Genomic DNA, 26986 nt, shown 5'->3' with positions numbered 1-26986 from the left:
TCTCGACATGATCAACCTCTTTATCCGCATCCTCGAGATTGTGGGCAAGCGCAAATGAAGCCTCGTCTGTGTGTCACAAGTGTCTGTGTCTCTGTGAGAGTGTGTGTGTGTGTCTCTCTCTCTTTCTGTGTGTCTGTGTGTCTGTGAGTGAGTGCGTGAGTGAGTGTGCTGCGACACCGTGTGCTGTGACATCGTGCACATGCCTTGCAACCCTTTGCGCCATGTAACAACACTTTTCGTCGCGTGCTTTTGCGTGAGACACCCATGCACCCGCGTGATGCCTCGCTTCTGCCATCCTGCCGTCCTTTCATCCGGTCTTGTGCACGTGTCTGCTTCTGCGTTTTCCTTGCGCTGCAGTTCTTTTCCTCTTCTTGTTCTTCTCCTTCTTCCCAACCCCTTTGCTTGCTTGCCCCATGCTGTTTATTGCTTGTCTTGTCTTGCCACCCATACGTGTCGCTATGGTTGCTTCGGGTGTTGTTGACCATGTATTTTGTGCTTGCAAGCACCCGTACGTTAATGGACACAAAGTGGGCAGGGACGCCCTTCCTTATTCGAGTTCAAAACATAAACACAACATGCTAGCCCTGGCTGACCCCCCAACCTATACCGCAGTATTAAGCTCTCCCAGCGCGGCACACCTCTCACAAACACATCACACTCACTCACTCACTTCCACTCACTCACTTCCACTCACTCACGTGCACACACACACACACGCGCGCACTCACTCACTCACGTGCTCACTCACGTGCTCATACACACACATTCCGCACGCCTACACGGCGTCTGTTCTGCTGCCGCGTGGGAGCGCCATGGTCGCATATGAGATGGTGCTGTGTGCGGTGGTGCTCGGGCGAGCGCGCGCGCGTGCTGCCTCTGCGGCTATCGCCGTTTTCGCCGATGGAGGGGGCGGTGGCGACTGCTTTGCTCCTTGTTGCATCACGGCGTATGGGTTCGGGTTGGGCGCAGAGGGGCGTGGTACATTTGCGTTGTGCATGTCGCAGTAGCTGTCACGAGGACAACAGAAACAGCAAAGGTGATAATGACAAGGAAAAAGAAAAGGACAACCACAATGAGTGACCAATGAACTTGATGTTGAACACGCGAGCACAGAATTCGCGCAACGTTTGAGCGCGCACACACACACACACACACACACACACATGTTGAACCGCAACACAAAACTGCAAAGGCCATTAACAGACAACGTCGTATTCGCTCGTGACTTGTGCTTCCATATGACACCCTATGCTCTCTCCCTTCAACACAGTTGTTGCTGCCAAGTCTCACCTTTCCGGCACATAGTCTTCGTCATCATCGTCGTCATCGTGCGGAGATTGCAGGACAAGCTTGTTCTGCTTCAGCAGCGAGGAGAGTGTGGCCGGGCTCTTTGAGGCGTTGCTTGCAGGCACGCTCGAGGCACTAACGGTTGCACTCGCACGTGCTGCGGCGGCAGACGGGTTCAGCATGCTTGGGCGCGCATTGGTCGGTGGCTGGTTGACGCCAGCCATATCGCAATAGCTAATTGTTGAAAACAGAAGCAAACCACAAATTGAGGTGAGTGAGGAATGGTGAGTGAGCGACGATTTAGTGAAAAGGTGCGAAGAGGAAGTTGGCTGTGATGCGACGCAAGACGCTGATACACCACAACACAGGCAAGCCATAGCACACGCACACACGCACACACACATACACACACGCACGCACACACAGACACATACACACATACACACACATACACATACACACATACACACACATACACATACACACGCGCGCATCAAAGCACCTTTCTTGGTGGTTCAGGGGTGCGCGTCCAACGGCGTCATTCTGCACATATGCGTTCCCGCCCTCTTGGTAATGGTTGTATTGGACGGAGGACTTGGCGGCACTGGAGACACGGCCCATTTGTCCGGGCCACTCAGCATAGCGGACATTGCCATCTGCTGTGTCATCATCATCGTCATCATCGCCGTGTTGTTGAAGGTGGAGCCCAACACCAGCAGCAGCCGCGGCTGCACCGCCATCGCTTGTTGGCATGCCTGTGACCTCACTGATGTTGTTGTTGTTGTTGAGGTCGTTCGCAAACACGCCGAGCTTGCCGCCGACGCTGCACTCCAGAAGCGGTGTTTGCTCTTGTGCCTCCAGCATATTCCCCAGGTTGGTCAGACGCTGTAGCATTCACGACAAGGAGGTGGGCGTGGGTGGTGATGAGTGATGGTGAGCGATGAGCAGATGCGAGAGAAGGCAACCGGGGGGGGGGCTTGCAACCAGTGAAAGTGTGTGCGGGGAAAGCCAAGCAAGCAGACACAAACAAGCACCTGCGCATTCACGTTCAATCACACGATCGTAATCAGTTCAATCACACGTTCCCAATCACATGGTCTCCACGCACACGCACACACTTTTTCCATCTCGCTGAAGGAAGGCCTGTCTTCGAGCTGCCAGCACTCCCACATGATGTCGAACACGCCATCCGGGCACCCTGGCGGCTGATCAAGACGACCACCGGCAACAACGTCCTCAAAGACCTGCGCATTGGATTTGCCCGGGTACGGCATGCACCCATATGTCATTGTCTCCCACAGCAGCACGCCCATCGCCCACAAATCTGCCATTTGTGTGTGTGTGTGTGATGTGTGTGTGTGTGATGTGTGTGTGTGTGATGTGTGGTGTGGTGTGGTGTGTGGTGTGTGGTGTGTGTGAGGTGGAGGAAGAGATGAAGAGACAAAACACAACACAGAGCGCGTGGACGACACTGCTTTCAAATCGGGGAGGGTAGTCAAGCCTTGAGCAAAATATCAGTGCTGAAGCCACAAACACATGCATGCACATAAACACACACAATAACACATGCATGCACTAACACACACACACACGCACGCACGCACGCACACACACAAACACACACACAAACACATGCATGCACAAAACACACACACACACACACACCTGACTCGACGGTGTATCTGCCGTTACAGAGAGTGTTTGGATCCATCCAGCGGATTGGGAGCAGCGCCTGGCCGTTTTTGCGGTAGTAGTCGGCATAGTTGAGCGAACGCGAGAGACCAAAGTCTGCCACCTTTGTGGTCAAGTCCCCTGCAACGAGGCAGTTCCGGCACGCAAGATCCCTGTTTGGTGGTTGTTGGTGTGTGATGCACAGCGTGCAGGCAGTTGTGGTCGTGAGCGACGAAAGTGGGCATGGTGAGAAGGAACGAGAAGAGGGGACATGCGCGTTACATACGAACAACGACGGGCCAGTGCGTAACACTCAAAACATCCACATTGCGCCTCACAAGATAATAGGTGTGGCACGCGTTCGCGTTCATGCGTGCGTGCAGGCAACCGATTTGGACCCACTCCCCACACAACATTGTTACCTTCTCTCTTGATCTCTCACCCCTCCTCCGGCTTCTCCGCCTTCTTCCCCGTAGCCCCATCCTCTCGCACTCTGTCTCGTGTGCTCACCTGTGGATGAATTTGTGACTGGAGAGGAAAGCCATGCCAGATGCTACGTCAGCTGCCATGAAAACGAGGTCGGACATGGCGAGAGAGCCGGGCTTGCCGTCACGGGGCCGGTTCTTGCGCAGGAACGAGCGCATGTCTCCGTTGGCCATAAACTCTGTGATGATCATGAGTGGCTCAGATTGCGTAATGACACCCAGGAGCCGCACGACATTTGGGTGGAACGGGTCCGAGAACTGTTTCATGAGCGTGGCTTCCTTCAAAAACTCATTCTTGTTTGCAATGGTGAGGGCATCGTCCTCTGCGGGCGAACACTGCTTCACGGCGACCTGTTGTGGTGCAATCGTGGACAAGAGCGCGCATATGATGGCGCATGTGATGGGGAATGAGAGCATGCAATGAATCGGGAAGAGGGTTCGCTGAGCTAGCAGGACGTGCAAAGCAACAAGAGGGTGTGATCCACAAGAAGCGAGCATTACATTACTCTCAACACATACGCAGGCACATGCATAAACACAACACAACAAACATACAAAAACAAGCAAAGCAAGCAAAGCAAAACAAAGCAAGCAACCAAAGCAAACCAAAGCAAACCAAAGCAACCAAACCAAACCAAACCAAACCAAACACACGAATGCATACAGCATGCCCCAATGCGTCGATTGTGGATCGTGTCATGGCTTACCGTGACGAGGCCGTTCATTTCGCGAATGCCGTTGACAACGCCTTCAAACACGACGCCAAACGCGCCCTTGCCCAGCTCAGCGCCGAGCGACAGCCGCTGTGGATCATACTCCCACTCATCAGGGGGCGGTGCCTTGAACGTTTCAGAGGCCAACTTCTCCAGGCGGCGCGAGCGGCGTCGGACGACAACAACCACAATGACGATGATGATCATCAAGAGCCCGCCAGCCGCGCCGGACGCGACCGCCGGCGACAACAGGACGTCGAGGAAGGAGTTGGAGGACCCAGAGGAAAGCGCAGGAAGCTCGGACCACTCACCCTCGCCTTTCCTGTAGGGTTGTTTTGAGATTGAAAGGTGGAATGAGAGCGTTGGGTCAGTTGGTCAAGTATTGGGGTTGTGTGGTCACATCAAACATTGCACGAACAGATGAGTGCACATGGACAAGCAATGGATTAGTTGTGACTTGTGACCACTCCTTGGATGCAAGCATATAGGCGGGAATCGATGACAGTGTACGAACAAACACAGACGCACACAGACACACACACGCACACAGACACACACACACTCCACCAGCTTGCTCCGATTGACCGAAATTCATCACCTCTTCGCCGCTTTGCACCCACGCTATCCGTCGCCCAATCCTTCCTCACCCACGAATTCTCACACCCTCCCTCTCATCAACATGCAACAAACGCCACAAAACGAAGGAACGTACGCTGTGACGGCACGGATGCGAATGAGGCGCGAAGGGAGGCTGACTGTGGCGGCAGTGACGTTGCCAGCAAACGAGTGCGACACGCTGCCGTTTCCTTGCAAGTCCTCATCCTGGATGATGTCGTACCGGAGGATGGCACCAGGTGCCGGCACGAGCGGCTGCCACGACACCTCCCACTCGCCATTCTCCAGCTTGTTGCCAAAGGACACCGGGGCCATCTTGCCGGGAACGCCCTCATCGGTCTGCGTGCTTGCAAGCAAGAGCGGACTTGAACCCTCCGCACTCACGGCTGAGAGGGAGAAGTCGTACTTGGTGTAGGGAAGGAGATCCGGGATGCGGATATTGAACTGGCTGTCTGGCACGGTCAGCTGGCTAGTGAGGGGCTCAGTTATGTTGTACATGTACACGCCCGTCTCCCCGCGCTCGCTAGTGTAGTCCACACGAAACCCCGTGATGACGGTGGTGAGCGGCTGTGGACGCGACACTTGCAGCGTGACAGAGGACGGGGAGCCGGCGTGGTCGGCCGTATGCAGGCGCGGTGGCGTTGTTGGGCGGGCGCGGGGCGTAGTCACGTGAATGGTGACGCCCGGACCAAGGAATGCCGTGAGCGCGCGCACCGTCACCTGGTACGTTGTCCAGGGCTTGAGGCAGTGCGTGGTGTTGCTTGTAAAATCATAATAGCAGCCCTCGAGGTCATACGCGGATGACGAGGCGTCCTCGTCTGTGTTGCCGCCGCCGCCCCCGCTGCTGCTGCTGCTGCTGTTTGGCACATACACGCGCTGCTTCGTATCTGGGGTGAGCAGCTCGCTCTCGAAGCGCGACGTATCAAGCTGGTTCGAATCTGCCAGGATCCCGTTGAAGTCACCAGATCGCCTGATGATTGTACATGTGTGTGCACATGTGTTTGTGACGACGACAGCGGTGTGATATCATGGAAAAACAAGCTTTGTGTTGTTGGCGCTTGCGGGCATATGCGCCACACATACACACATACACACACGCACGCACACACACACACACACGCACACACATGTACACACACGCACACACGCACACACGCACACACGCACACACGCACACGCACGCACCTGATTTGGAGCTGGTAGCCGAGGACATCTGCGGTGTAGCGCGACGACTGCTGCGGGCGCTGCCACGTGACGCGGGCGGATGAAGAGGAGACGCTGCCCGGGCCACGCCCCCGCTTGTGCGCACCTGTTGCATTGCGTACGTACAGGTTGAGGTCATCTGCTTGCGTCATGATGCCATTGCTCTCGACGCGACGCGTTCCAATTTGACCTGTCAACAGATGAAGAAAGCAACAGGGTGGAAAGACAACAATGATTGCCACGGTGAGTTAGACATGATAGCCATGATATTAGTGCTGCTGCAGATACTACAGAGGGAGTGGGAGAAGCAAAGATGCTGCTGTTGACATTTTCACAAAACAAACAAACAAACAAACAAACACGCAAACAAACACGCAAACAAACACGCAAACAAACAGACAAACACACAAACAAACACGCAAACAAACAAACAAACACACAAACAAACACGCAAACAAACAGACAAACACACCAACTGTACGTGTGTGCCAGTGAATGCACGATGTAGTAACTCACCAACGACGCGCACTTCGTATCGGAGCTCGGGCTGGAGACAGTTGCGTGCACGCAGGGAGATGGCGTTGCCCGTGACCTGTTGGCACGTGTCGATGCCGGCCGCCTGCTTGCCGCGGACAGAGAGAGACTTGTACTGGAACAGCTGTGCAAGCGCGTCCTCAGAAATGCGTGCAAGCACGCCCGCTTCTCCAGACACGAGACGCGATGACGCAAGATGAGCAGCAAACGCGTTCACCTGCTCCAGGGGCGCGCGTGGCGCATACTCCACGCGGTAGTAGACCACCTTGGCCTCCTCTGCATCAACATACTCCATGGCGCTCTTAATGATGCCGCATGTTTTCACGCAAACAAACAGACAAACACACAAACAAACATGCAAACAAACAGACAAACACACAAACAAACACGCAAACAAACAGACAAACACACCAACAAACAGGCAGAAACACAGCACAAAAGTCACAATTGTACGTGTGTGCCAGTGAATGCACGATGTAGTAACTCACCAACGACGCGCACTTCGTATCGGAGCTCGGGCTGGAGACAGTTGCGTGCACGCAGGGAGATGGCGTTGCCCGTGACCTGTTGGCACGTGTCGATGCCGGCCGCCTGCTTGCCGCGGACAGAGAGAGACTTGTACTGGAACAGCTGTGCAAGCGCGTCCTCAGAAATGCGTGCAAGCACGCCCGCTTCTCCAGACACGAGACGCGATGACGCAAGATGAGCAGCAAACGCGTTCACCTGCTCCAGGGGCGCGCGTGGCGCATACTCCACGCGGTAGTAGACCACCTTGGCCTCCTCTGCATCAACGGGCTTTGACCAGGCAAGCTCAAGCTTGTCTGTGCGCAACACAGAGTTGAGCGAGATACCATAGTTGACGCCGGACCCCACTTGAGGCAGCCTCGTCGGTGCATCACGCAATGCGATGCGCGCATAGGCGAACCCGTACACAATCGCTGCAAGCCGCTGCTCCAGGATGCCAGAGGCGGTAATTGCCGTCAGGTTGGCAGCAATGCGTGTGCTCTCCTCAAGCGTGCACTGGACAGTGGCAGTGATGGTGGGCATAGATGGTGATGTTGATGATGTGGATGAAGATGAGGACGAGGACGATGAGAGCTGTGTGAGGGAGGAAGCGCCAGAGAGGATGCTTGTAGTCACGCTTCCGGTTGCATCGCTGTGAAGCGTCAGGTACGCGGAGATGCGAGCGTCCTCAGAGGTGGGCAGCAGATCTGCCAGCACACCTTCAAAGTCGTCCGTGCGGAATGCAGTTGACGTCATTTCGGGGACGAGGAACGTTGCAACAACAGACACGTTTGCACAGGGCCCGCTGCCAAACGGATAGCCGTGCTCGCACAGGCGGTCGTTGTCGCTGACGTACACGCTGTCGGTGAGGGACTGCTGGAGGTGTGGCAGGCGCGCGTCCACGAGGCGGCGGTTGCCGCGGATGAAGATGCGCTCGGCAGAACGGATGTTGTGCAAGGGCCCGAGGGACACGAGCCAGGCGTTGTCGATGACCATGAGCGTGCCGTCCACGCGCGTGATGCTCAGCAGCGGGTCGAGCACGGAGTCGGCGACGAGGGGAAAGTTGATGATGCCCAGGTTGTCCGTGACACGCGTGCAGCCCTGCATGGCGAGCACGTGTGAGGGCTGGGAGAGGATGCCGCCAGCACACAGGCGCGGGCACTCGCTCGCGCTGCCGCTGCAACGTGCCGAGCAGAGCGGAGCGCTGTTGTTGGTGGCGACGGTGAAGAGTGGACACGGGACTTTGCAGGTTGACGCGTCGTATGCAATGTCCACGCGGTCCGAGTTGATCCACCACGAGCCACCGGTGTCCTCGGCAGAGAGGCAGAGGGGCGGGTCGTTGTTGCGGATGCGCATGCTGCCCACGCTGATGGTGGCAAACAGGTCAAACAGGTGCTCCCCGGCCAGGGAGAAGTTGTGGTTGTTTGTCAGGGCGAGGGCGACGTCGAGGTTGCTTTGGTCCTCTTCTTGCTGCTGCTGCTGTTGCTGCTCGGTGTTAATGGATGTGTCGTCCGCAGTGGTGAGGCGCAGCTGGCTGCTGACGCCTGTTGCAACACCGCGCAAGTGGGTGAGGTGCGTGGCACCAAAGCCAGTGCAGTTGTTGACGGTGAGGGTACCCTCGACCTCTGCCAGGGAGGCGAACGCGGCCGCCCACTCGGCGCTTGCGCGGTTGATGTGCTCGAGTTGGATTGAGCCGGCCCACGACACGCAGCGAGCGCGGGCGAGGGCGAGCATCTGCTGCCACGTGGTGATGGTGCCGATGTGTGTTGTGGCGTTTAGGAACAGGGTGTCGGAGAAGCAGGCGTTGCTGCCCGTGGTCAGCGATTGTGGCGAGACGCTGCCGCCCTCGCGGGTCACAGCGACGGGGATGGTGGTGGTCAGTGATGTCGTGGTGTTGGTGACGAGGAGGGTGTACGCGACGGCGTTTGCCGTGGTGTGGTGCTGGCTGGGCTGCAAATGCAGGTGCACGGTTGATTTGTCGTCGTGGTCGAATTGGAGGGAGAGCAGGCTGATGGGGACGGGCGGGAACACGCCTTCTTGGAGCTGCAGCTGCGGCAGGAGATTGTCTGAGACAGACTGCTGTGTGGCCACCTTGTTGCCGTTGCTGGTACCGTCATCTTGAAGCCTCAAGCTGAGCGTCACGGTTCGAGTTCGCGTGCTCGCGTCTATTGTCAACCAAGCGTCGTCCACTTCTGTGTTTTTGGTCGTTTGGTTTGTTTCGGTGAGTTGGTTTTGTGTTTGTTGAGTTGAGTTGGCTGCGTGAGTCAGCGAAGGTTCGAGTAAGAACGGTAAGGAGGATGAACAGACACCTGCTTGTGTGGACATGACACACACACACACACACACACACACACATCCATGTACCTTGAGCGGTGCAGGGAGAAGCCATGAGCGTGGCTGTGCTGACCATTGTCAGCAGCAGCACCAGCGCCGTGATGACGCCGCGGTGCATCATCGTCTGCTTGTTCCTCTGTGTGCGCGGTTGGATTGCTTGTTGCTGGCTTGCTTTGTGGGTTGGTTGGTTTGCTTGATTGATGTTTCGTGGTGAGTGCTTCTGGTCGTTGTTGTCGTCGTTGTTGTTGTCGTGGTGGTGGTAGGAGAAGTGAGGCAGGCAGGCAGGAAGGAACAATGCGTGCCTTGCTTGGTCTGGTTCGGGTGACATGACCAGTGCTGCATTCCATCGCTGCTGCTTTCCCCCCCTTTTCGCTGCTGCGCGCTAACAGTCCTGCCTTTGTCAAGCAGACCACGACTGACGTGACGAATGCTTCAAGCAGATTCGTCCGGAAAATTGGGTCGCGAAAAGTGGCGAAGTCATCAATACTTAAACAACACCACAAAGTGCACCACCAAACCCCTCTTAAAATACCATCGAATTCATCAAAGAGCCCGCTAATCTTCTTTACATGATTGCATTCGCAAAAAAAGTTGGTTGCGCACTTCTTCACTGGCTTGGCTTTGTTCTTCTGTGCGCCAAACTTTCCCACACAGAAGAAGCGACGCGACGCGCTGCTGTTGTTTCCCTCCATTCATTCCCTGAGGAAAACCGAAGACGACACAACAACACCCTTCTCCCCTTGCTTGTGCTGCTTACCCTCTCCTCCCATCGTCGAGACTGCGCGACACATCAGTCAGAGTACGTTTGGTGTGCTCTGTGTGTGTGTGTGTGCAAGTGTGAAGGAGGGTGTCTGTGTCTGTGTGTGGGATGGGGGTCTTTGTGAAACAGCACGTGTTGGCAGCGAGGGCTACTCCCTCTGCACAACAAGCAGTGGTGTTTTGGCTTTGTGGCGTGCTGATCAGCATCGAGTAGCCGTGTGGCGTGGCGTTGCACAAATATCTGTGTCTGTGTGTGTGTCTGTGTGTGAGTGTGTCAAAAGGACGCTGTTTGTGGCCACTGTTGGCTGCCTGGATCTTGTCGTCGTCACACTTACACACCACACACACACTGACACACGCACACTTAAACACCAAAACACACTGACACAACACACACGTGCGAACAGATGGTGTCGGTCCGTTTTGTGGTGGCGGCTGTGTTCGCTGCTGCATTTGCTGTGGCCGTGTTTGGCGCACAGCCTTCCTCTGCCAAGGCCTGCAAGGACTTCCAAACATGCACAGAGTGCCTGAACGACGGCACAAAGTACTGCGGCTGGTGCCACATGGACGTCGTCTACAAGAACCAAACCATCGGCACCAAATGCGTGGACATCCGTGACTCCTGGTCCTGCCCTTCCATCTTCGACACCGCCGGCTGTACCCCTGGCTACTACGTACGTCTACCCGCCGCGTGAACGCGTGTGTGCGAGCGCATGTGCACCGTATGTCTGTATTTGGGCGGAGAGAAGGAAAAGAAGGAAAAGATGAGTCCAGTGGAGAGACCTATGAGTGAGTTGAGACTCGGATGAGTCATGTACGTACAGAGAGGCTGGTGTGACTTTGTGAGAACGAATGTTGTTCGTTGCACTCACTACTGAGCTCTCACTGACCAATACTTCACGCTGACGTTTCCTTTCCCCCTCCTCCTTCCCCCTCGCCACTTTCTGGCTTTTTTTGCCCAGTGCAACTACACGACTGGCCAGTGTGCCCAGGCACCTGCTGGCAGTGGCATGTACGGCAACTACTCGTCGTGCATGGACCACTGCTTCGTCACCCCGGACACCTACATCTGTAACACGACCACATACCAGGTCAGCTTTACCCCATTGCGCCGATTTCTCGCACACGTGACACACATCATATCATGCAACTCGCACAACGACAAACCAAAACAAAACACACACACACACACACACACACAGGACCCTGCACACACACACACACATGCACGCACACGCACACACACACACACACACACACACACACACACACACGCACACACACACACACACGCACACGCACACACACACGCACACACACACACACACACACACACTCACTCACTCACGCTCACACCTCTCTCCAACCCTCCTCCCCCCCCCTGCTTTCGCAATATGCAGTGCGTCAAGTGCAAGCACCCGAACGACCCCGGCTGTGCATCCAAGGGCGAGGCGTGCGCCAACTGCAACGCCCCACCTGGTCAGCTCTTCCGCTGCGACCGGTCCGACCCATCAAACCCGACATGCGCCGCCTGCCACCCACACGACCCGCACATCAAGAACTGCACCGACTTCCACAAGGCGTGCGACAACTGCCAGATTCCACCCCCGTCCCCGCCGTCCCCACCATCGCCACCATCACCACCATCCCCACCATCACCACCACAGCCGCAGAAGAACTACACGTGCAACACCAAGACGATGCAGTGCGAGGAGTCGACGCCCGGCCAGCCGCTGGTGGCATGCGAGGCGCGCTGCTCCAACTCAACCCCGCCGTCATATGTGGGCATGTACCGTGGCATCCAGGCACAGACCAACTACAAGTCGGGCGAGTTTGGCTTTGACTTCAAGAACAGCACCGTGGTCATCCGCGACAACAACGGCAACGACGTGCACGGGCAGGTGTACGTGCTCGACGACACCAAGATCAAGCTGCTGGACGGCCCCAACAAGGGCAAGGTGCTCACAGTCGACTTCCGCAGCGTGGACACGGGCCCGGAGACCACGGCCTTTGCCCTCATGGTCAGCAAGCCCGACGGCAACCTCACCTACTCGCTGGAGGACGCCATGAAGGGCAAGAACGGCGAGACGGTGTACTTCCTCTCCCGTTGCAACTCGTGGAAGAGCAAGCTGTGCAACTTTGCGCCCGCCTTCCAGTGGCTGCTTGACATGCGCGCGCGCTTTGCCCGCCACGTTGCCGGCATGGCCCCTGCTGCCAACGCCAACGACGACGAGGACGGTGTCAGGAAGTACCACCCCAGCACTGGCACGGGCGCGAATGATGTGAGGCGGCTGCACTACGACACGTACGCGCACGAGGCGCTGTCGCCGCTGGAGAACGACCCGTGCAACAAGTACCTCGACTGCAGCTCGTGCATTGCCGCGCACGAGGGCGACGTGTCATGCGGGTGGTGCCTTGGCGGGCAGATTGTGTACAACACCACGGGCAAGTCGCAGTACAAGTGTGCCGGTTACGAGAAGGGCAAGGCGCCGCCGTTCACGTGCACCAAGGACTTCCGCACCGAGGACTGCAGCGGCTACTCGTGCGCCTGGAACTCGTCCACCCCGCAGTGCTACAAGAGTGACAACGGCCAGTACCCAGACATGCAGACGTGCCAGAAGACATGCCACGCCTCGCAGATGGCCAAGTGCAACAACCAGACCAAGCAGTGCGAGACATGCACCAAGGGCCCCGGCTGCCAGCAGACCATGGCGCAGTGCGACGCCACCTGCAACGTGCCCCACGCCAAGTGCAACCTCACCACCCACCAGTGTGTGTCGTGCGACCCGGCCACCGACCCAGACTGCGTCGACACCAAGGGCGCGTGCGACGAGAAGTGTCGCAAGGCGTCCACCTACGGCATCTGCGATCCAACCACGGGCCAGTGCGTCCCCTGCGACCCATCCCAGCACGAGGTACGTCATGTCTGTTGACCATGCGTGTGCGTGTGGGTGTGTGCGTGTGGGTGTGTGATGTTTGGGTGTGCGTGTGATGTGTGGGTGTGTGATGTTTTTCGTCGTGTTCACAACGCTTCATTGTGGCGGTCGTCATCATCTTTATCATCATCACCATCCATCGTTGCTGCCACCCATTTCCAATCTTCCACCCACTCACCCACTCGTTTGCTATCGCTCCACCTCTTCATTTGCGATGAGTGCAGAAGGGCTGTGTGCAGAACTGCAACAACACGTGCTCCTTTGGCGGCCTGTACGGGTGCAACGTCACGGACCACACGTGCGTGCAGGGTCTGGGCACCATGACCCTCCCGGACTGCGTCAACGAGTGCGTGCCCCACAACCACACGGGCAACTACGGCTGCGACTGGTCCAACCCAGATGCCCCCGTGTGCAAGGAGAAGAAGGGCCACCTGCAGAAGAAGGACTGCATGCGCAACTGCCACGCCCCCGGCTTTGCCAAGTGCAACTACACGACCGGCCAGTGCGTCAAGTGCACGCCAGACGACCCCAACTGCCGCTACACCAAGACGGAGTGCGACATCTTCTGCCACAAGTCGTCGGCACAGGGCACCTTCCGCGGCATTGAGATCAGCAAGGACTTCAAGCGCGGCGAGTGGGACTTCTCCTTCTTCGGCGACGGCACGGTTGCGTTTGAGCTGTACGGCACAAGCACCAAGTACGAGGCGCGGTTTGACGAGCACGGGTCTGCCAGCGAGGGCACGTCGATTGTGTTCACGGTGACGGAGGCGCCGGCCAACGGCCCGCTCGACATCAACGTGGGCGATGTGCTCAGCGGCCTCTTCATCAACGACAACGGCGAGAACCACATTGTCAAGTACATGTACCTTGGCCTGGGCACGAACGCAAAGGCCGCCAGCACGTTTGATGACGCAATGACCTCGTTTGAGTGGGTCCTCACGGGCTGCCAGGACAACGCCCCCTGCGACTTCAGCTCCTCCCGCCTTCCAGAGTAAAGGCAGCCGCGTGAACCTGACTGTGTGTGGGAAGACGTGTGTGTGTGTGCGTGTGTGCAGACGTGTGTGTGTGTGTGTGTGTGTGTGTGTGTGTGTGTGTGTTCTCGTGTATGTGTGTGTGTGTGTGGCGGCATTTGTGCCATGCATGGCACACAATGTGACGCTGCAGTGCAGAGCAACTTGTCCTGTTGCCTGGTCCCGTCTTGGTGCGTGCTACCGAGTCTCTCGCACGACGCGCGCACATTCCCATGTCGCAAGTACATTTCCATGTCACACGCTCTCGTTCTGGCCCACCCTATCACGCTGCCTTGTTGTTCTTCATTGTTGTCACAGCAACAACTACAACAACACCACCAACACCACACCAACACGCCCTTCCTCTCCCTCCGCTTGCAGTCATTGCCCTAATCGACACACACACATGCATAGCCCAACACCAATGCTCTGCTTTTCTGTGCTGTCTTCCTCCTCGCGTTTGATTTGGTGTTGCTGTTTCTTTTGCGTGTGTCAAGTAGTACCCCCTTCTCTCCAACCATCACGAGCGTGCTTGTTCACCACTGCCACCACCTCCTGAGTGTTTTGTTTGTCTTTCTCCCATTCTCTCCTGACCACCACTGCCGCCACCCGTTAGCACAAAGCGCAAATTAAAACCACCAACCAAACTTGAATGGTGCCTGTCATGCTGGTGGAGGTGCTGAGGGTTATTACGATCATCATGACGCTCGTTATCATTGTTGGAATGGGACATGACTTGACTCTATTCTATTGTTCAATGCCATGTAACAGTGCAAGGGTAGAGGGAAGGGCTACAGTCACATGACAGTACTGACTGCGTGTCCATCTTCAAAGCATCACACGTCACGCTGGCGGCTGCTGGTCGCGTGCGTGCGGCATGGCATGGTGGCACTGGGTGCACTGGCACACGCCTGTGATGTTGAGGTGGTGGATGGGGACTGCAATGCCAGCACGTATCATTTCAAGAAGATTCCACACGGTGAAGGGAAAAGATGGCAGTGACGTATCATAGCTGGTCCCGTGCACCTGGTTGGGCACGGTCGAAAGAGGTGGCATAGGCGCATGTGAGTGGAATAAGGCGTGGGTTGGGGTGATGTGGAGGGTGAGGCTGTTGCTGCGTGTAATGCTGGCTGATTCATAGCAGGGTGTATTGTGCGTGAGGCACAATTTGAACCATAACAGCACGGCAAAGGATCGAGCCCAACACACACACACACACACACACACACACACACACACACACACACACACACACACACACACACACACACACACACACACACACACACACACACACACACAGAGTCATTCTGCACCTTTGAAGGTGAGTCGCTTGCCGGCCTCGAGTAACGTGAGCAGCGTTGTGAAGAGTGGGCCACGGAAGTTGCTCCCCTTTTCCTGCGCAATCAAATCGGGGGTGCGCTGTGTCGCCACCTCCCACATCAGCACGCCAAAACTAAACACGTCCGCCTTGGCGTCATACTGCCCACCAGCCAACACTTCCGGTGCCATGTACAGCGGCGTGCCCACGCCAGCCGTCATTGTCAGGTGCATTGTGGTGGTGCCGGCTTGTGTCGTGTACTCAATGTCGCCACCACCGCGACTGCCGCCACCCGTCTTCTCCATTTCCCCGGACATGGGCGTTGTTGCCTGCGCTGCGCTGCTATTCAGCAGGCACTGCCGAATGGATCCGAAATCCGCAATCTTCGCCCTCAAACTGGTCGACACGAGCACGTTGCCACTCTTCAGGTCCCTGTAGCCGTGGTGTTGGTGATGGTGGTTGGTGGTGTAGGCGGTTGTGGTTGGTGGTGTCGGCGAAGGTTGTTGTGGTGGTGGTGGTGGTGTGTTGAGTGTAGGCAGAAGCAGTGAGAGGAAGGTGTTGGTGAGAGTGGAGGGCGCGGGGTCAAGCGGGTGCGTGCAGATATCACGCAGTCAGCCAACAAGGTGAGGTGCCCGGCCCGACATGGCCATGCAGACAACCAATGGAACAACCACAAAGACGAGAAGTACTCAAACACAACATCACCATCATTACCATTACCACCACCAAAACAGCGACAACATCAAGAAGAAAAGTGCCTCACCACCACCACGACCACCACCACCACGACCATCACCACCACGAGCACCACCACCACCACCACCAACCATCATCACAACATCATCACCAACCACCAAACATCGTCATCATCACCAACCACCATCACAACTCGAACACCGGCCTGACCTGTGGATGTGGCCGAGGCTGTGGATAAAGGCCATGCCTGCGCAGACGTCGCGCGCCAAATATTATCGTGTCCGAGAGGTGCGAAGGTTGTTGTGGTGGTGGTGGTGGTGTGTTGAGTGTAGGCAGAAGCAGTGAGAGGAAGGTGTTGGTGAGAGTGGAGGGCGCGGGGTCAAGCGGGTGCGTGCAGATATCACGCAGTCAGCCAACAAGGTGAGGTGCCCGGCCCGACATGGCCATGCAGACAACCAATGGAACAACCACAAAGACGAGAAGTACTCAAACACAACATCACCATCATTACCATTACCACCACCAAAACAGCGACAACATCAAGAAGAAAAGTGCCTCACCACCACCACGACCACCACCACCACGACCATCACCACCACGAGCACCACCACCACCACCACCAACCATCATCACAACATCATCACCAACCACCAAACATCGTCATCATCACCAACCACCATCACAACTCGAACACCGGCCTGACCTGTGGATGTGGCCGAGGCTGTGGATAAAGGCCATGCCTGCGCAGACGTCGCGCGCCAAACGAACCTTCAACTCCCATCCACTCTTCAACTCGCCCACACCACCAGCAACGGCACCGCCACCAATGGCGACAGCACCGTCACCAGTGTCACTGCCCTGGCTGGCGCGTTGTTGAGACTGGTATCGTGAAAGCACGGCGTCAAAGTCTTGCTTCTGCAGCATGGAGTTGAGGGATCCAAGAGCAACATACTCCAGCACCAGGAACGGGCTGCCGTTGGGGTCTGTGCCCGCGCCAAAGAATCGCACCACGTGCGGGTGCCGTGTCCGCTGCAGAAACTCCACCTCCTTCTCAAACTCAACCACCGTGCCTTCGTCAAACGCCATCATGCTCTGCCTCAGCACCTTCACCGCCACCATGACCGTGTCCCAGCTCGCAAGCCAGACCTCGCCAAAGGCGCCCTCGGAGCCCGCGTCAATGCGCCGCACAAACGCCAGCTCCTCGTGCCCAATCTCCCACGCCTTCTTCAGCGCCATCACCTCCTCGTCCTTCTCCTCAATCAGGCGCTTCTGCAGCTCGTTCTCCGTCAGCAGCAGCCGCCGCAGCATCTTGCCTGCACGGAACCGCCTGTACAGCGTGAGCGACCCAAAGGCGAGCCCCAGCCCAAGGAGTAGCGTGCCAATTGCAATGCCGGCCACCTGGCCCGTGGTCAGCACGTCCGGAACACACTCGTCGCCGTCCAGCCTGAATTGCGTGCGGCAGCTGCAGTCAAGCGCGTACGCCAGCTCCGTCGCCTGCACGTGCCCAGGCGGGCGGGCCCCCCGCACATTATCCAATGCAATGATGCAACCAATGGGCGTGCCCTCCGTGTTGAGCGTGATGACCTGGGAGCGTGCGGGGAAGTTGCTGCGAAGGTTTTCTCTGAGGAACTGGCCCTTGCCGATGACGGTTGCGTCATTCGCTGCGTCGTGCACAATGGACGGTTTGTCCAGCCACGCGTTGCCAGAGAGGTCAAGGAGGTCCACGCGGGCAAGGCACGTGCGGAGCAGGTGGGTGATGTTGTTCCTGTCGCGCAAGCCTGTGCTGATCAGGTTGCGTGCAAGCAACATGGTGCTGCCCCATGTGTCACACAGCTTGGGCGAGAACGGGATGCTCGTCTCACTGATGTCAAGCACGCGGGCAGACGGCACAGTGAGGTTGGTCAGGTGTGTGCAGCCGCTGACGTTGAGTTGGGTCACGGGCCCTGGCACATGCAAGAGTCGCAGGTTGCGGTTCTGCTGGAGGGAGAGCGTGTTGATGGCGTGGTCGTTGCACACGCTGATGAAGCGGTAGTTGGTGTTGGTGATGGCAAGGTGTGACGCACTGGGCAGCAGCACATCGCACACCTCGCGCAGGTCAAGCGTGGTCTCGGAGAGCCCCGGCCAGCCCACAAACAGGAGGCGCAGGCGGGCGTCCGTGTTTCGCAGCAGCGGCCAGAAGCTTGTAGGCACGTGCATGTTGGACACGTCAAGATTGACAAGCTGGCTGTCACGGATGACAGCGAGGGCGCCTTCATCCACGACCAGCCGGGCATCGGCGATGTGCGGTGCGGCCCCAATCTCCAGCGTGCGCATGGTGTTGGAGACGAGGACCTTGGAGATGTTGAGGGTGCGAATGTGGTGGTTGGACATGCGAAGCGAGGACAGCCCCGGGATGAACGAGATGTCAGGCACGCGCACAAACGGGTTGTCGCCAATGTCAATGTCAAAGACAGTGGTGCTGGTGATGTGGAAGGTGGTGAGGCGGTTGTCTCGCATGTGGAAGCGAAAGCCCTGCGTGAGTGTACCGAGCACGCGCTCGTCAAACGAGGTCAAGCGGTTGTGGGACATGTGCACGGCATTGAGGCGCGGCACGGTGGCGAAAACGCCCGGTGGAAGGGAGGTGAGCTTGTTGGAGGAGAGGATGAGTGCGCGCAGGCGCGTGGTGTTGCGCAAGAGGGCGGGGTGCACCTCCGTCAGCCCGTTGCCTTCCAGATTGAGGGTGATCAGCTGGGAGAGCCTGGAGAAAACGTTCGGCGGGGGTGACGAGATGCGGTTGAAGCTGAGGTCGAGGTTCATGACGGTAGTCAGCGGGTCAAACAGGGTGGCTGGGAGGTGGTCGATGGTGGCGTGGGAGATTGTGAGGAGAATAAGTTTCGGGGCGTGCGCGAAAGCATTTGCGGCGACGACGCGTAAGGGGTTGTTGCTGACGTCGAGCTGGGACAGGTAGCCGAGGTCCGGGTCCAGGAGCCGTGTGTTGAGTTGGGTGATGAGGTTGCCGTTGACTTTCAACTCCCGCAAGTGGTGCAGGTTGCGCAAGGCGCCCGCTTCCACAACGGAGAGGAAGTTGTTGGAGATGCCCAGATTGACCAGCCCATCGCAGCGGTCGAATGTGCCGGCACCCAGGCGCGTGATCTGGTTGTGGTCCAGCGCGAGCGTGTGCAGGCGCTCCAATTGAGATATGACGTTCACCGGCACGGCGAAGAGCGCGTTGTGCGAGAGGTCGAGCATGGAGACGATATCGCGCCGATGGAAGCGGTTGCGAGGCGTGGACAGCAGGGTGAGGGAGATGGACGTGAGGCTGTTGTTACTGAGGTTGATGTGGAACAGGCCCTCAAACGGGTTAAGCGTGGTGAGGGCAAAGCTTGGTGTGCGCAGGCCGTGGATGTTCACGCGAATCGTGCTGTTCCAGCGACCGGCGGCGATGACCCAGTCCAGATCGGCGTCACGCACGACGCCCTCGAAGGTGACAAAGGCCGGCTGGATCGCTTCTGTGAGCACGGTCACCTGGGTTACGTCCAAGTCTCCACGACCCAGGCTGGCCACAAACCCTTCCGCAAACATGTCGTCGAAGACAATAACGAAGCTGATGGCGCCTGGCTGGATGCGGGCTGGCGGGTGACATCGAAACGTCTGCACGATGCTTGACAGCGTGCACCGGACTTCGTCCACGAAACCTGCGGGAGTCGGTGGTGATGGTGGTGGTGTCGGCTGTAGTCCGGGGAACCCCGTGGGAAACTGCGGCAGCGGCATTGCCGTGCTTGTTGATAATGGGGACGGCAAGCCGTTGTTGAGGGTTGTTTGGGCGATGTTTTCCGCGGTGGTGGTCGTTGCTGCTGTTGTGCTGGTGGAAGCATCGCGCCTGCGCCTTTGGTTGCTGTACAAAAGCGGATCAGCAGCGGCGTCCTGGTGGTGGTCATGCTCACCTGTGTTGGCGTAGCTATCGTTCTTGGACCCAGCGGCTGGTCTGCTGCTTTCCTCCTCCTGCTTCTGCTGTTGTGGGAGGTGGAAGTCGGCAACCTCCAGTAGCAGTTGTTGTTGTTGTGACTGCTGGCATGCGGCCAAAACGACCCTTTGCACAGGCGACAGTGTGGCTGGCTGTGCTATGGTGGTGGACAGGTCTTGGTGTGTGAGGTTGAGCTGCAGCAAGGCCTGTTGGCACATCACGCCATCCTCATGCGCCATTGGCCCCGCCGCCGCCGCCGCCGCCGCCACGGTCATCACAGCTGCTGCTGCAGCTGCTGCTGCGACAACCAACACCACCAGCGCAGCCCGCATCATGATGAGCTTCAAGCACTGGTTAAATGCACTTTGTGGTGTCGCAAGACGAGGTTGAATGAGGCGGTTGGTTGCCACCATTCCAACAACATGAGCAGCCAACGTCGTGGTGGTGGTGGGTTTGACAGCCTTGCGTCTGCGAATGCTGCGGATGTGTTTGTGAAGCGGTTGAAAGGCGGGTTGCCCGGTCGTGGGTTCCAGCGCATGGACTACAGCGCTGTTCGTTCCAAGATCAAGGAGAACAGGAAAGTTGGTGCCCGTGCAGCGGCCAAAATCCACGGCATCAAGGTGTGTTTGTGCATGTTTGTTTGTGTGTGTGTGTGTGTGTGTGTGTGTGTGTGTGTGTGTGTGTGTGTGTGTGTGTGTGTGTGTGTGTGTGTGTGTGTGTGTGTGTGTGTGTGTGTGTGTGTGTGTGTGCATCTGCGAATGCGTGCGTGTGCAATGAAGCAGTGTCTGTTTGCTCGCTCGCTTGCTTGCTTGCTTGTTTTCTCGCTTTCTTGTTTGCTCGCTTGCTTGCTTGTTTACCCTCCTAGTCCTTCGATTCCCTATTCCCTCCGCTCCCCCATGCCCCGCACACATCTCCTTCCTCGTTCGCACACGCCGAAATCCTCAATCGTGTCGCCACCTCTCACACCCCCTCATCACTCCCTTCTCCTATTCTTTCTTCGCAGAAACAAAAGGAAAGCGTCGAGGCGTCCCGCCGTGATGAGTTCCATCGGCAAGTGTGGGCCGCAGAGCTGTCACGTCTCAACGCACTCAGTTCGCAGGCGCAGTCTGAGTTTCAGGAGTTCCTTGACAACCTGGCTGAGGAGAGCCGCAGCGAAGACCTTCTTCGCCTCATCCTCCACCACAACGACAACTGCCAAGACAGCGAGCGGCAGGCGGCCGCCGTCCGCCTCAAGTTCCACGATGCCCAGGCTGCTGTGCGCCGTGTGTATCGGAGACACCGCCAAGGCAACAGCTCTGCGCCAACCACACAATTCGGGCGAACTCCGCACGCGCAACAGCAGCAACGCAGCCGGAACGGCCATCGTCGCCACACAGCGGCAACAGCACGCTTTGGGCGCTCACCATCTCAGCGCCAACACCAACACCAGCATGCATGGGAGATGGAACCCGACGACCCAGACACGGCCTTGATTGTCGGCACACGCGAAGAGTTTGCAGAGACGCTTGCCGTGCTGAGCGAGCAAGAGTCTACACTGCTTGCAGACCTGGTGCAGCTTGGCTGTGTGGAGGGCTGCCGCTTCACGGTACCAGCAGCCTTCCAAGCAACCAGGGTTGATGGTGATGAAGACGCTGATGGTGATGGTGACGCTGACGATCATGGTGATGATGATGGTGGAGACGTAACATGCATGCGGGAGTTTGCTGCGTTTGCCCGCATGTGGCGGGAAGACCTCTCCACCATCTTGGACGCCTGCAACTTTCCAGACCTGAAGGTCCACCTCACTCAACTCTTTAACGTACGTCTCAGTGAGCTGTGCTCATGCTACCTTCGCTTCATGGGATTGCAAACACACGCGCGCACGCACTGGTGTGTTTCCTTTGGCGCCACATACACGCACACATACACACATGCGTCGGCATTTGTTTGTGGGGATTACACTCATCCAATACGCACGCATGCGGCGTACATGTGTGTGTGTGTGTGTTGACTGGTATACAGGAGAGTTTGCAGCACTGCCGTGATCGTGTTGTGGACCTGCACGACGCATATGTGGACGTCATAATGAACCCTTTTGGTGGCTGGGAAGCAAACGACCACTACACGTTCGAAGTCATCCTCAACGCCTACACGTCCCTCAAGCTCCCCTCCCAATTCCAGGTGTGAATGGTGCTCTGTTTGGGCCCGGGGGGTACTTGCATGTGCCCACGAGATGACCTTGTGGGTTGATTTGCACGTGATCGCGCAAGCGGACATGTGCACGCACACTCACAGATCAACGAATCCAACGTAACTCAACACACACGCACCTGCACACACGCACATACACTCACACACACACGCACATACACTCACACACACACGCACATACACTCACCCGCGCCCTCTTCCTTCAACCGACTTCAGTTCCAAGGGTTGTCGGCGCGTCAAATGGCGTTTGAGGTGCTGGCCAAGGCGCTTCCAGGAAAGAAACGACAGGCGCTCACAGATCACGAGGATTTCGTTGCCGCGTGCACCTTCTTTGCAAAGATGCAGCGGTGAGCTTATTGTCGCCACCACCGGGCACACGTGTCTCATGGTGTACTGCACACACACACACACACACACACACACACACACACACACACACACACACACACACAAGCTCGTATTCACCTGCACGTGCACACAATTCGCAACAACAACAACAACAACAACAACAACAACAACACACACACACACACATGTCAGGGAGGTTCGGCACGCCAACACGCGCGAGATGGGGGCGTGTCTGGATGACATTCGCGCGCTGCTGGCGGAGGAGTTGCAGCGGGAAGAGGAGAGGAAGCAAACACTGGCAGAGCAGGCGCGACACCAAGAAATGCAGCTGGAACGCATGCAACGTTTGCTAGAGTTGCGCCGCCTCCGCCTGGAACGCGTTGAACAGGAGATGAAGCAGGTGTGCAAGCACTACATGCTGACGTGTGTTGTGGAAAGTGCGTATTGCTGTCCGGTTGCTGGTTCTGTGTCTTCGTGTTTGCTCTCACTGTGTGTTTTTCTGACACATGTAAATGTACAACCAACTCCCTCCCACTGGTCCTTTTCTCTCTTCCACACACCACCACCACAACAACAACAACAACAACAACAACAACAACAACAACAACAACAACAACAACAACAACAACAACAACAACAACAACAACACCGATAGCAACGTGAGCTTGAGGCGCAGGCGCGTGCTGTGCAGCGCAAGGAGGAGCAGCGTGAGCACCGCTATCGTGAACGCATCGCCCGCGCAGTCAAAGCATTCAAAGGTGCGGCGCAGTGTACCTTGCAATGATCATGCACATGCTTTTGTTGGGTAGGTTTTCGAAGAAGCGGAAAGCGTGCATACCCACTCGCATGCAGCCAATCAATCACACACACACACACACACACACACACACACACACACACACACACACACACACACACACACACACACACACACACACACACACACACACACACACACACACACACACACACACACACGAGTGCCCTCACACATGCACACGCACACAACACTCACGCGTGTGCGCTGGCAGAGGACAAAGCACACCTCGAGGCCCTTGCAAAGGAGCAGGAAGAAGGAAGGCTGCAGCAGATTCAGGAACTGAAGCGACAGCAGGTCACAACGAATGATGCCGGTTGTTTGTGTAGCGCCCACCACATCTCGTTAGCTACTTGTTTACTGCAGGGAGTACTGCGTGTGCATGCTCACCTCGTGCGTGGTGGTGCTCGCCATGTGTGCAGGCGGTGGAGAATGCAGAGCGTGTCTCGTTCAGGCACGGCCAATACGAGGAGAAGTTGGAGGAACGCGAGGCAAGGAAGGAGGAAGAATCACGGGTTGCTCGTGATAGGGAGGCGCGCCTTGAAGCACTTCGCAAACAGGTTTGTGCGGCGGCGCAAACAGCCGCGCGCGCTTGTGTGTGTGTGTGTGTGTGTGTGTGTGTGTGTGTGTGTGTGTCTGTCTGTCTGTCTGTCGTGTGCGCAAGTGCGTGTGTGTCTGTCTGTCTGTCGTGTGCGCAAGTGCGTGTGTGTGTGTGTGTGTGTGTGTGTGTGTGTGTGTGTGTGTGTGTGTGTGTGTGTGTGTGTGTGTGTGTGTGTGTGTGTGTGTGTGTGTGTGTGTGTCAATGCACCCCGGATCGGCTTTCCCGCGATGGCAGCACCTCACACGTGGTTTTGTTCGTCGCCACTGTGTGCATCCCCCCCCCCTCTCCCCAACACACAATGAACTCTCCCCCCCCCTCCCTCTTTTTCGACACGGGTGCAGGTGCGCCCGACAAATCTCCCGGATGACCCGGGCCGATTGCTGCGGCCAACAAAGGCCATGGACGCGGCGCGGAAGGAGGCAAAGCGCGACCGCGAGATCAGGAGCATGCTGCCGAATATGGACGTCATTGGCTATGATGACAAGCGTATCACCGCAGACCCGCGCTTCAAGCTGGCGCAGGCGCTGAACAAGGCCGGCCTTGGGGTGAGTGAGGTGGATAAAGCAGGCATCCGACACGATGCACCAACGACCCCTGCGCCGATTTGCACGTGCAGTCTCCTTGTTGCATTTCCTCCTCGTCCATATGTTCCCCCACATCCCTACCTCATGACTGTGTGTGTGTGTGTGTGTATGTGTGTGTGTGTGTGTGTGTGTACGTGGTGACAGAAATCCGAGTATGCGCGCCAAGCAATGCTGTCGATGCCGGGTGCTGTTCAGCCGAGGCGAGATGCGCAGAGCACTCTGTTCCGGCCAGACGGCGGGTTTACTCAACGTTCAAAAAGGTGATTTTGTTGGAGATGGTGCAGTACCCTACCACCACGGACTCAGTCAACACACACACACACACACACACACACACACACACACACACACACGCACACACACGCACACACACACACATCCACGCGGCACAAGGTTTAACTCATTAAATGCACACGAGCATGCACGCGCAACGCGCTAGCAACACGCGGGAGAGGAGGTGAAGGGGTGTCAATCAAACAATAACCAAACAAACAAACAGACAAAACCAACGCAGAAAGTTAGTTATTGACATCCACAAAAATTCTTGATGACGTCACCCTCAGGTTTGCTGTGCAAGGTGGTCGTTGATGGTCTATAAAGCAGAGCATGTGAACAGGAGTGAACCTAAAGCCATCCATGCTGTGTTGTAGCTCCTCTCTTCAATGTGTGTGACACGTAATAATATAACGTGACCCAGCATGCCAACCAAGAGAGAAAAGAGTCACAGGCCCACCCAACACCTCTTCAGAATCATGCGTGAAATACCTCCGCAAGTTTGTCGAGCACAGCGACGCTTTGTTCCGGCTGGTGAGTGGCCGTCGGCAGGACATGGGCGTATTGGGTGGCAACAGGGTCATCGCCACAGATCTGCTTCCGACGAGCATAGGCCTCCATGTCCTTGCGAATATCGCTGAGCGCCACCCACTTCACCTCAGCAACCTCCCTGGGGAGCGGCAGCAGGGTCGATGCTGGCACATTGGTATCACCGCCGCCACCGCCTTGTGGGCGGGCTTGGAAGCAGATGCATTCGTGCTTCACAGCCACACCATCAACGGGGTCCGCTTCCACAGAGTGTGTCAGGATGGGCTCGTCATCGTCATTCACCAGGAGCACTCGAAGCTCAAACATGAGCAGCCGCCTTCAAACAAAGCACACATGTTGCAAAGGCAGAGGCGTGCTTTCGTGAGTGATTATCTTCACAAGACAGCAAGGACGGGGGGGGGAGGAGGGTCGGAGACAAAGACAATAAAAATGGGCACGGCACCGTGCAAGGCACCACACAAACTAGGCAGCACAGAATGTGCAGTACCATCCTTCCACCTCCACGAGAGAACCAGCTTGCACGTGCATTACCTTGCCGCTTCCATTGGAGACTCAAACCTTGATGCCGTGTTGAGAATATGGTTCATGTATCCTGGACACGTGCAAGCGAAAAAAAGACATATTGGGGGAGGGGGGTTGCAAGAGGTGGGTGAGTGACTGATACTCGTGTGGGAACAAATGTCAACTCGCGCACGCACGCACACACACACGCACACACACACACATACGTAACCGCACTCATACACATAGCCGCACTCATACACATAGCCGCACTCATACACTTACACATACACATTTCCCAATGCACATGTGCCCACCATTTGGCGTGCGCCAGCGATGACCGTCGGTGTCTGTGAGCACGTTGGCGAATTGCTCGCGTCTCTCAAGCTCTGCCTTCCCAAAGGCCTTGATGTCATCCCGCAGCTTGCGTACCAGCCCTGCATGCGTCTCCACCGTGGGTTCAAGGGGAGCCAGGGAGAGGTGACCTGTGAACCACATATTGAATTGGCATGCGTGAGGGGTCAACTATTAGTACAGTAGGATGTGACGGTTAGCACCTGCTCAGTCATTATATGTGCGTGTGCTCGCAATAAGCAGCAGAACAGGGATCTAGAGAGCACCTGCATCTCCTCACAGCTGCATCCCTCAAGCCCTCAGCAGACAGCAAGTCACCCACCGTTTGTGGCCAGTGCTTCCAGTTCCCCCTTCTCAAAAAACTGCCGGCCGGACTCGACAGCGCGCAGACACGAGCGGCAGTAGAAGGCAATGTCCTCGCTTGTGGTGGCCCTCTTCTGCAGCCGCTTGTTCAATTCGCGGATGGCCATAAACAGGTTCACTGCCCCCGCTGTGATCCATGATGCACAATCAAACCCCGCGAGAAAGAGCTGACAATGAGCCGCACCACGTGCATGCAGACAAGGCAAACATCACACAAAAACGCAAACACAAACACACACACACACTCACGAACACAAACACACACGCGCTGACTGCAAGAATGGGACACTGACAGGAGTCGATGCTGCGCACAAGCAGTGCCTCTGGCTCGTTTGTTGCTTCGTTCAATCGAAGCAGGAATGCCCAGACCATGGTGGGTGTGATCGTGTTGCCTC

At 56.8% G+C, this 26986-nt stretch overlaps 5 protein-coding genes across 5 annotated transcripts in view; 2 read left to right on the top strand and 3 right to left on the bottom strand.

Annotated features, from left to right (window-relative positions):
* Positions 1–775: 775 nt before the first annotated feature.
* PTSG_08430 (TK protein kinase) lies at positions 776–9467 on the bottom strand (the record flags this gene model as incomplete). Its single annotated transcript, XM_004990623.1, has 12 exons — positions 776–1007; positions 1291–1521; positions 1790–2172; positions 2406–2611; positions 2953–3131; positions 3469–3794; positions 4151–4478; positions 4869–5741; positions 5957–6164; positions 6491–6809; positions 7010–9177; positions 9377–9467. 12 exons carry the CDS (start codon positions 9465–9467, stop codon positions 776–778), a joined length of 5544 nt encoding a protein of 1847 aa, XP_004990680.1.
* A 479-nt stretch (positions 9468–9946) lies between these two features.
* On the top strand, positions 9947–14153 carry PTSG_08429 (uncharacterized protein). The gene is made up of 5 exons (XM_004990622.1): positions 9947–10145; positions 10513–10779; positions 11068–11196; positions 11506–13020; positions 13266–14153. Exons 2-5 carry the CDS (start codon positions 10513–10515, stop codon positions 14034–14036), a joined length of 2682 nt encoding a protein of 893 aa, XP_004990679.1. The 5' UTR covers positions 9947–10145; the 3' UTR covers positions 14037–14153.
* Positions 14154–15057: 904 nt separating this feature from the next.
* On the bottom strand, positions 15058–20360 carry PTSG_08428 (TKL protein kinase; the record flags this gene model as incomplete). Its single annotated transcript, XM_004990621.1, has 3 exons — positions 16772–20360; positions 15368–15804; positions 15058–15077 (listed from the first exon to the last, which is right to left on the bottom strand). Exons 1-3 carry the CDS (start codon positions 20344–20346, stop codon positions 15058–15060), a joined length of 4032 nt encoding a protein of 1343 aa, XP_004990678.1. The 5' UTR covers positions 20347–20360.
* A 25-nt stretch (positions 20361–20385) lies between these two features.
* PTSG_08427 (uncharacterized protein) lies at positions 20386–24970 on the top strand. Its single transcript, XM_004990620.1, has 10 exons — positions 20386–20631; positions 21015–21809; positions 22013–22171; positions 22418–22548; positions 22742–22949; positions 23205–23307; positions 23581–23663; positions 23789–23926; positions 24309–24512; positions 24696–24970. The coding sequence occupies exons 1-10, from the start codon at positions 20434–20436 to the stop codon at positions 24813–24815; spliced, it is 2139 nt and encodes a 712-aa protein (XP_004990677.1). The 5' UTR covers positions 20386–20433; the 3' UTR covers positions 24816–24970.
* PTSG_08426 (uncharacterized protein) overlaps positions 24880–26986 on the bottom strand; it is a 5159-nt gene continuing 3052 nt past the window's right edge. The window contains exons 8-13 of the mRNA XM_004990619.1: positions 26885–26986; positions 26551–26718; positions 26192–26359; positions 25905–25965; positions 25317–25689; positions 24880–25143 (exon numbers count right to left, since the gene is read on the bottom strand). The exon at positions 26885–26986 is cut by the window's right edge and continues 24 nt beyond it. Coding sequence (XP_004990676.1) covers positions 25111–25143; positions 25317–25689; positions 25905–25965; positions 26192–26359; positions 26551–26718; positions 26885–26986 — 905 coding nt within the window. The 3' untranslated portion in view covers positions 24880–25110. The remainder of the gene's footprint in view (positions 25144–25316; positions 25690–25904; positions 25966–26191; positions 26360–26550; positions 26719–26884) is intronic.

This window comes from Salpingoeca rosetta (genome assembly GCF_000188695.1).
Source record: "Salpingoeca rosetta unplaced genomic scaffold supercont1.23, whole genome shotgun sequence".
Taxonomy (NCBI): Eukaryota; class Choanoflagellata; order Craspedida; family Salpingoecidae; genus Salpingoeca; species Salpingoeca rosetta.
This window is presented reverse-complemented; position numbering and strand designations above follow the sequence as displayed.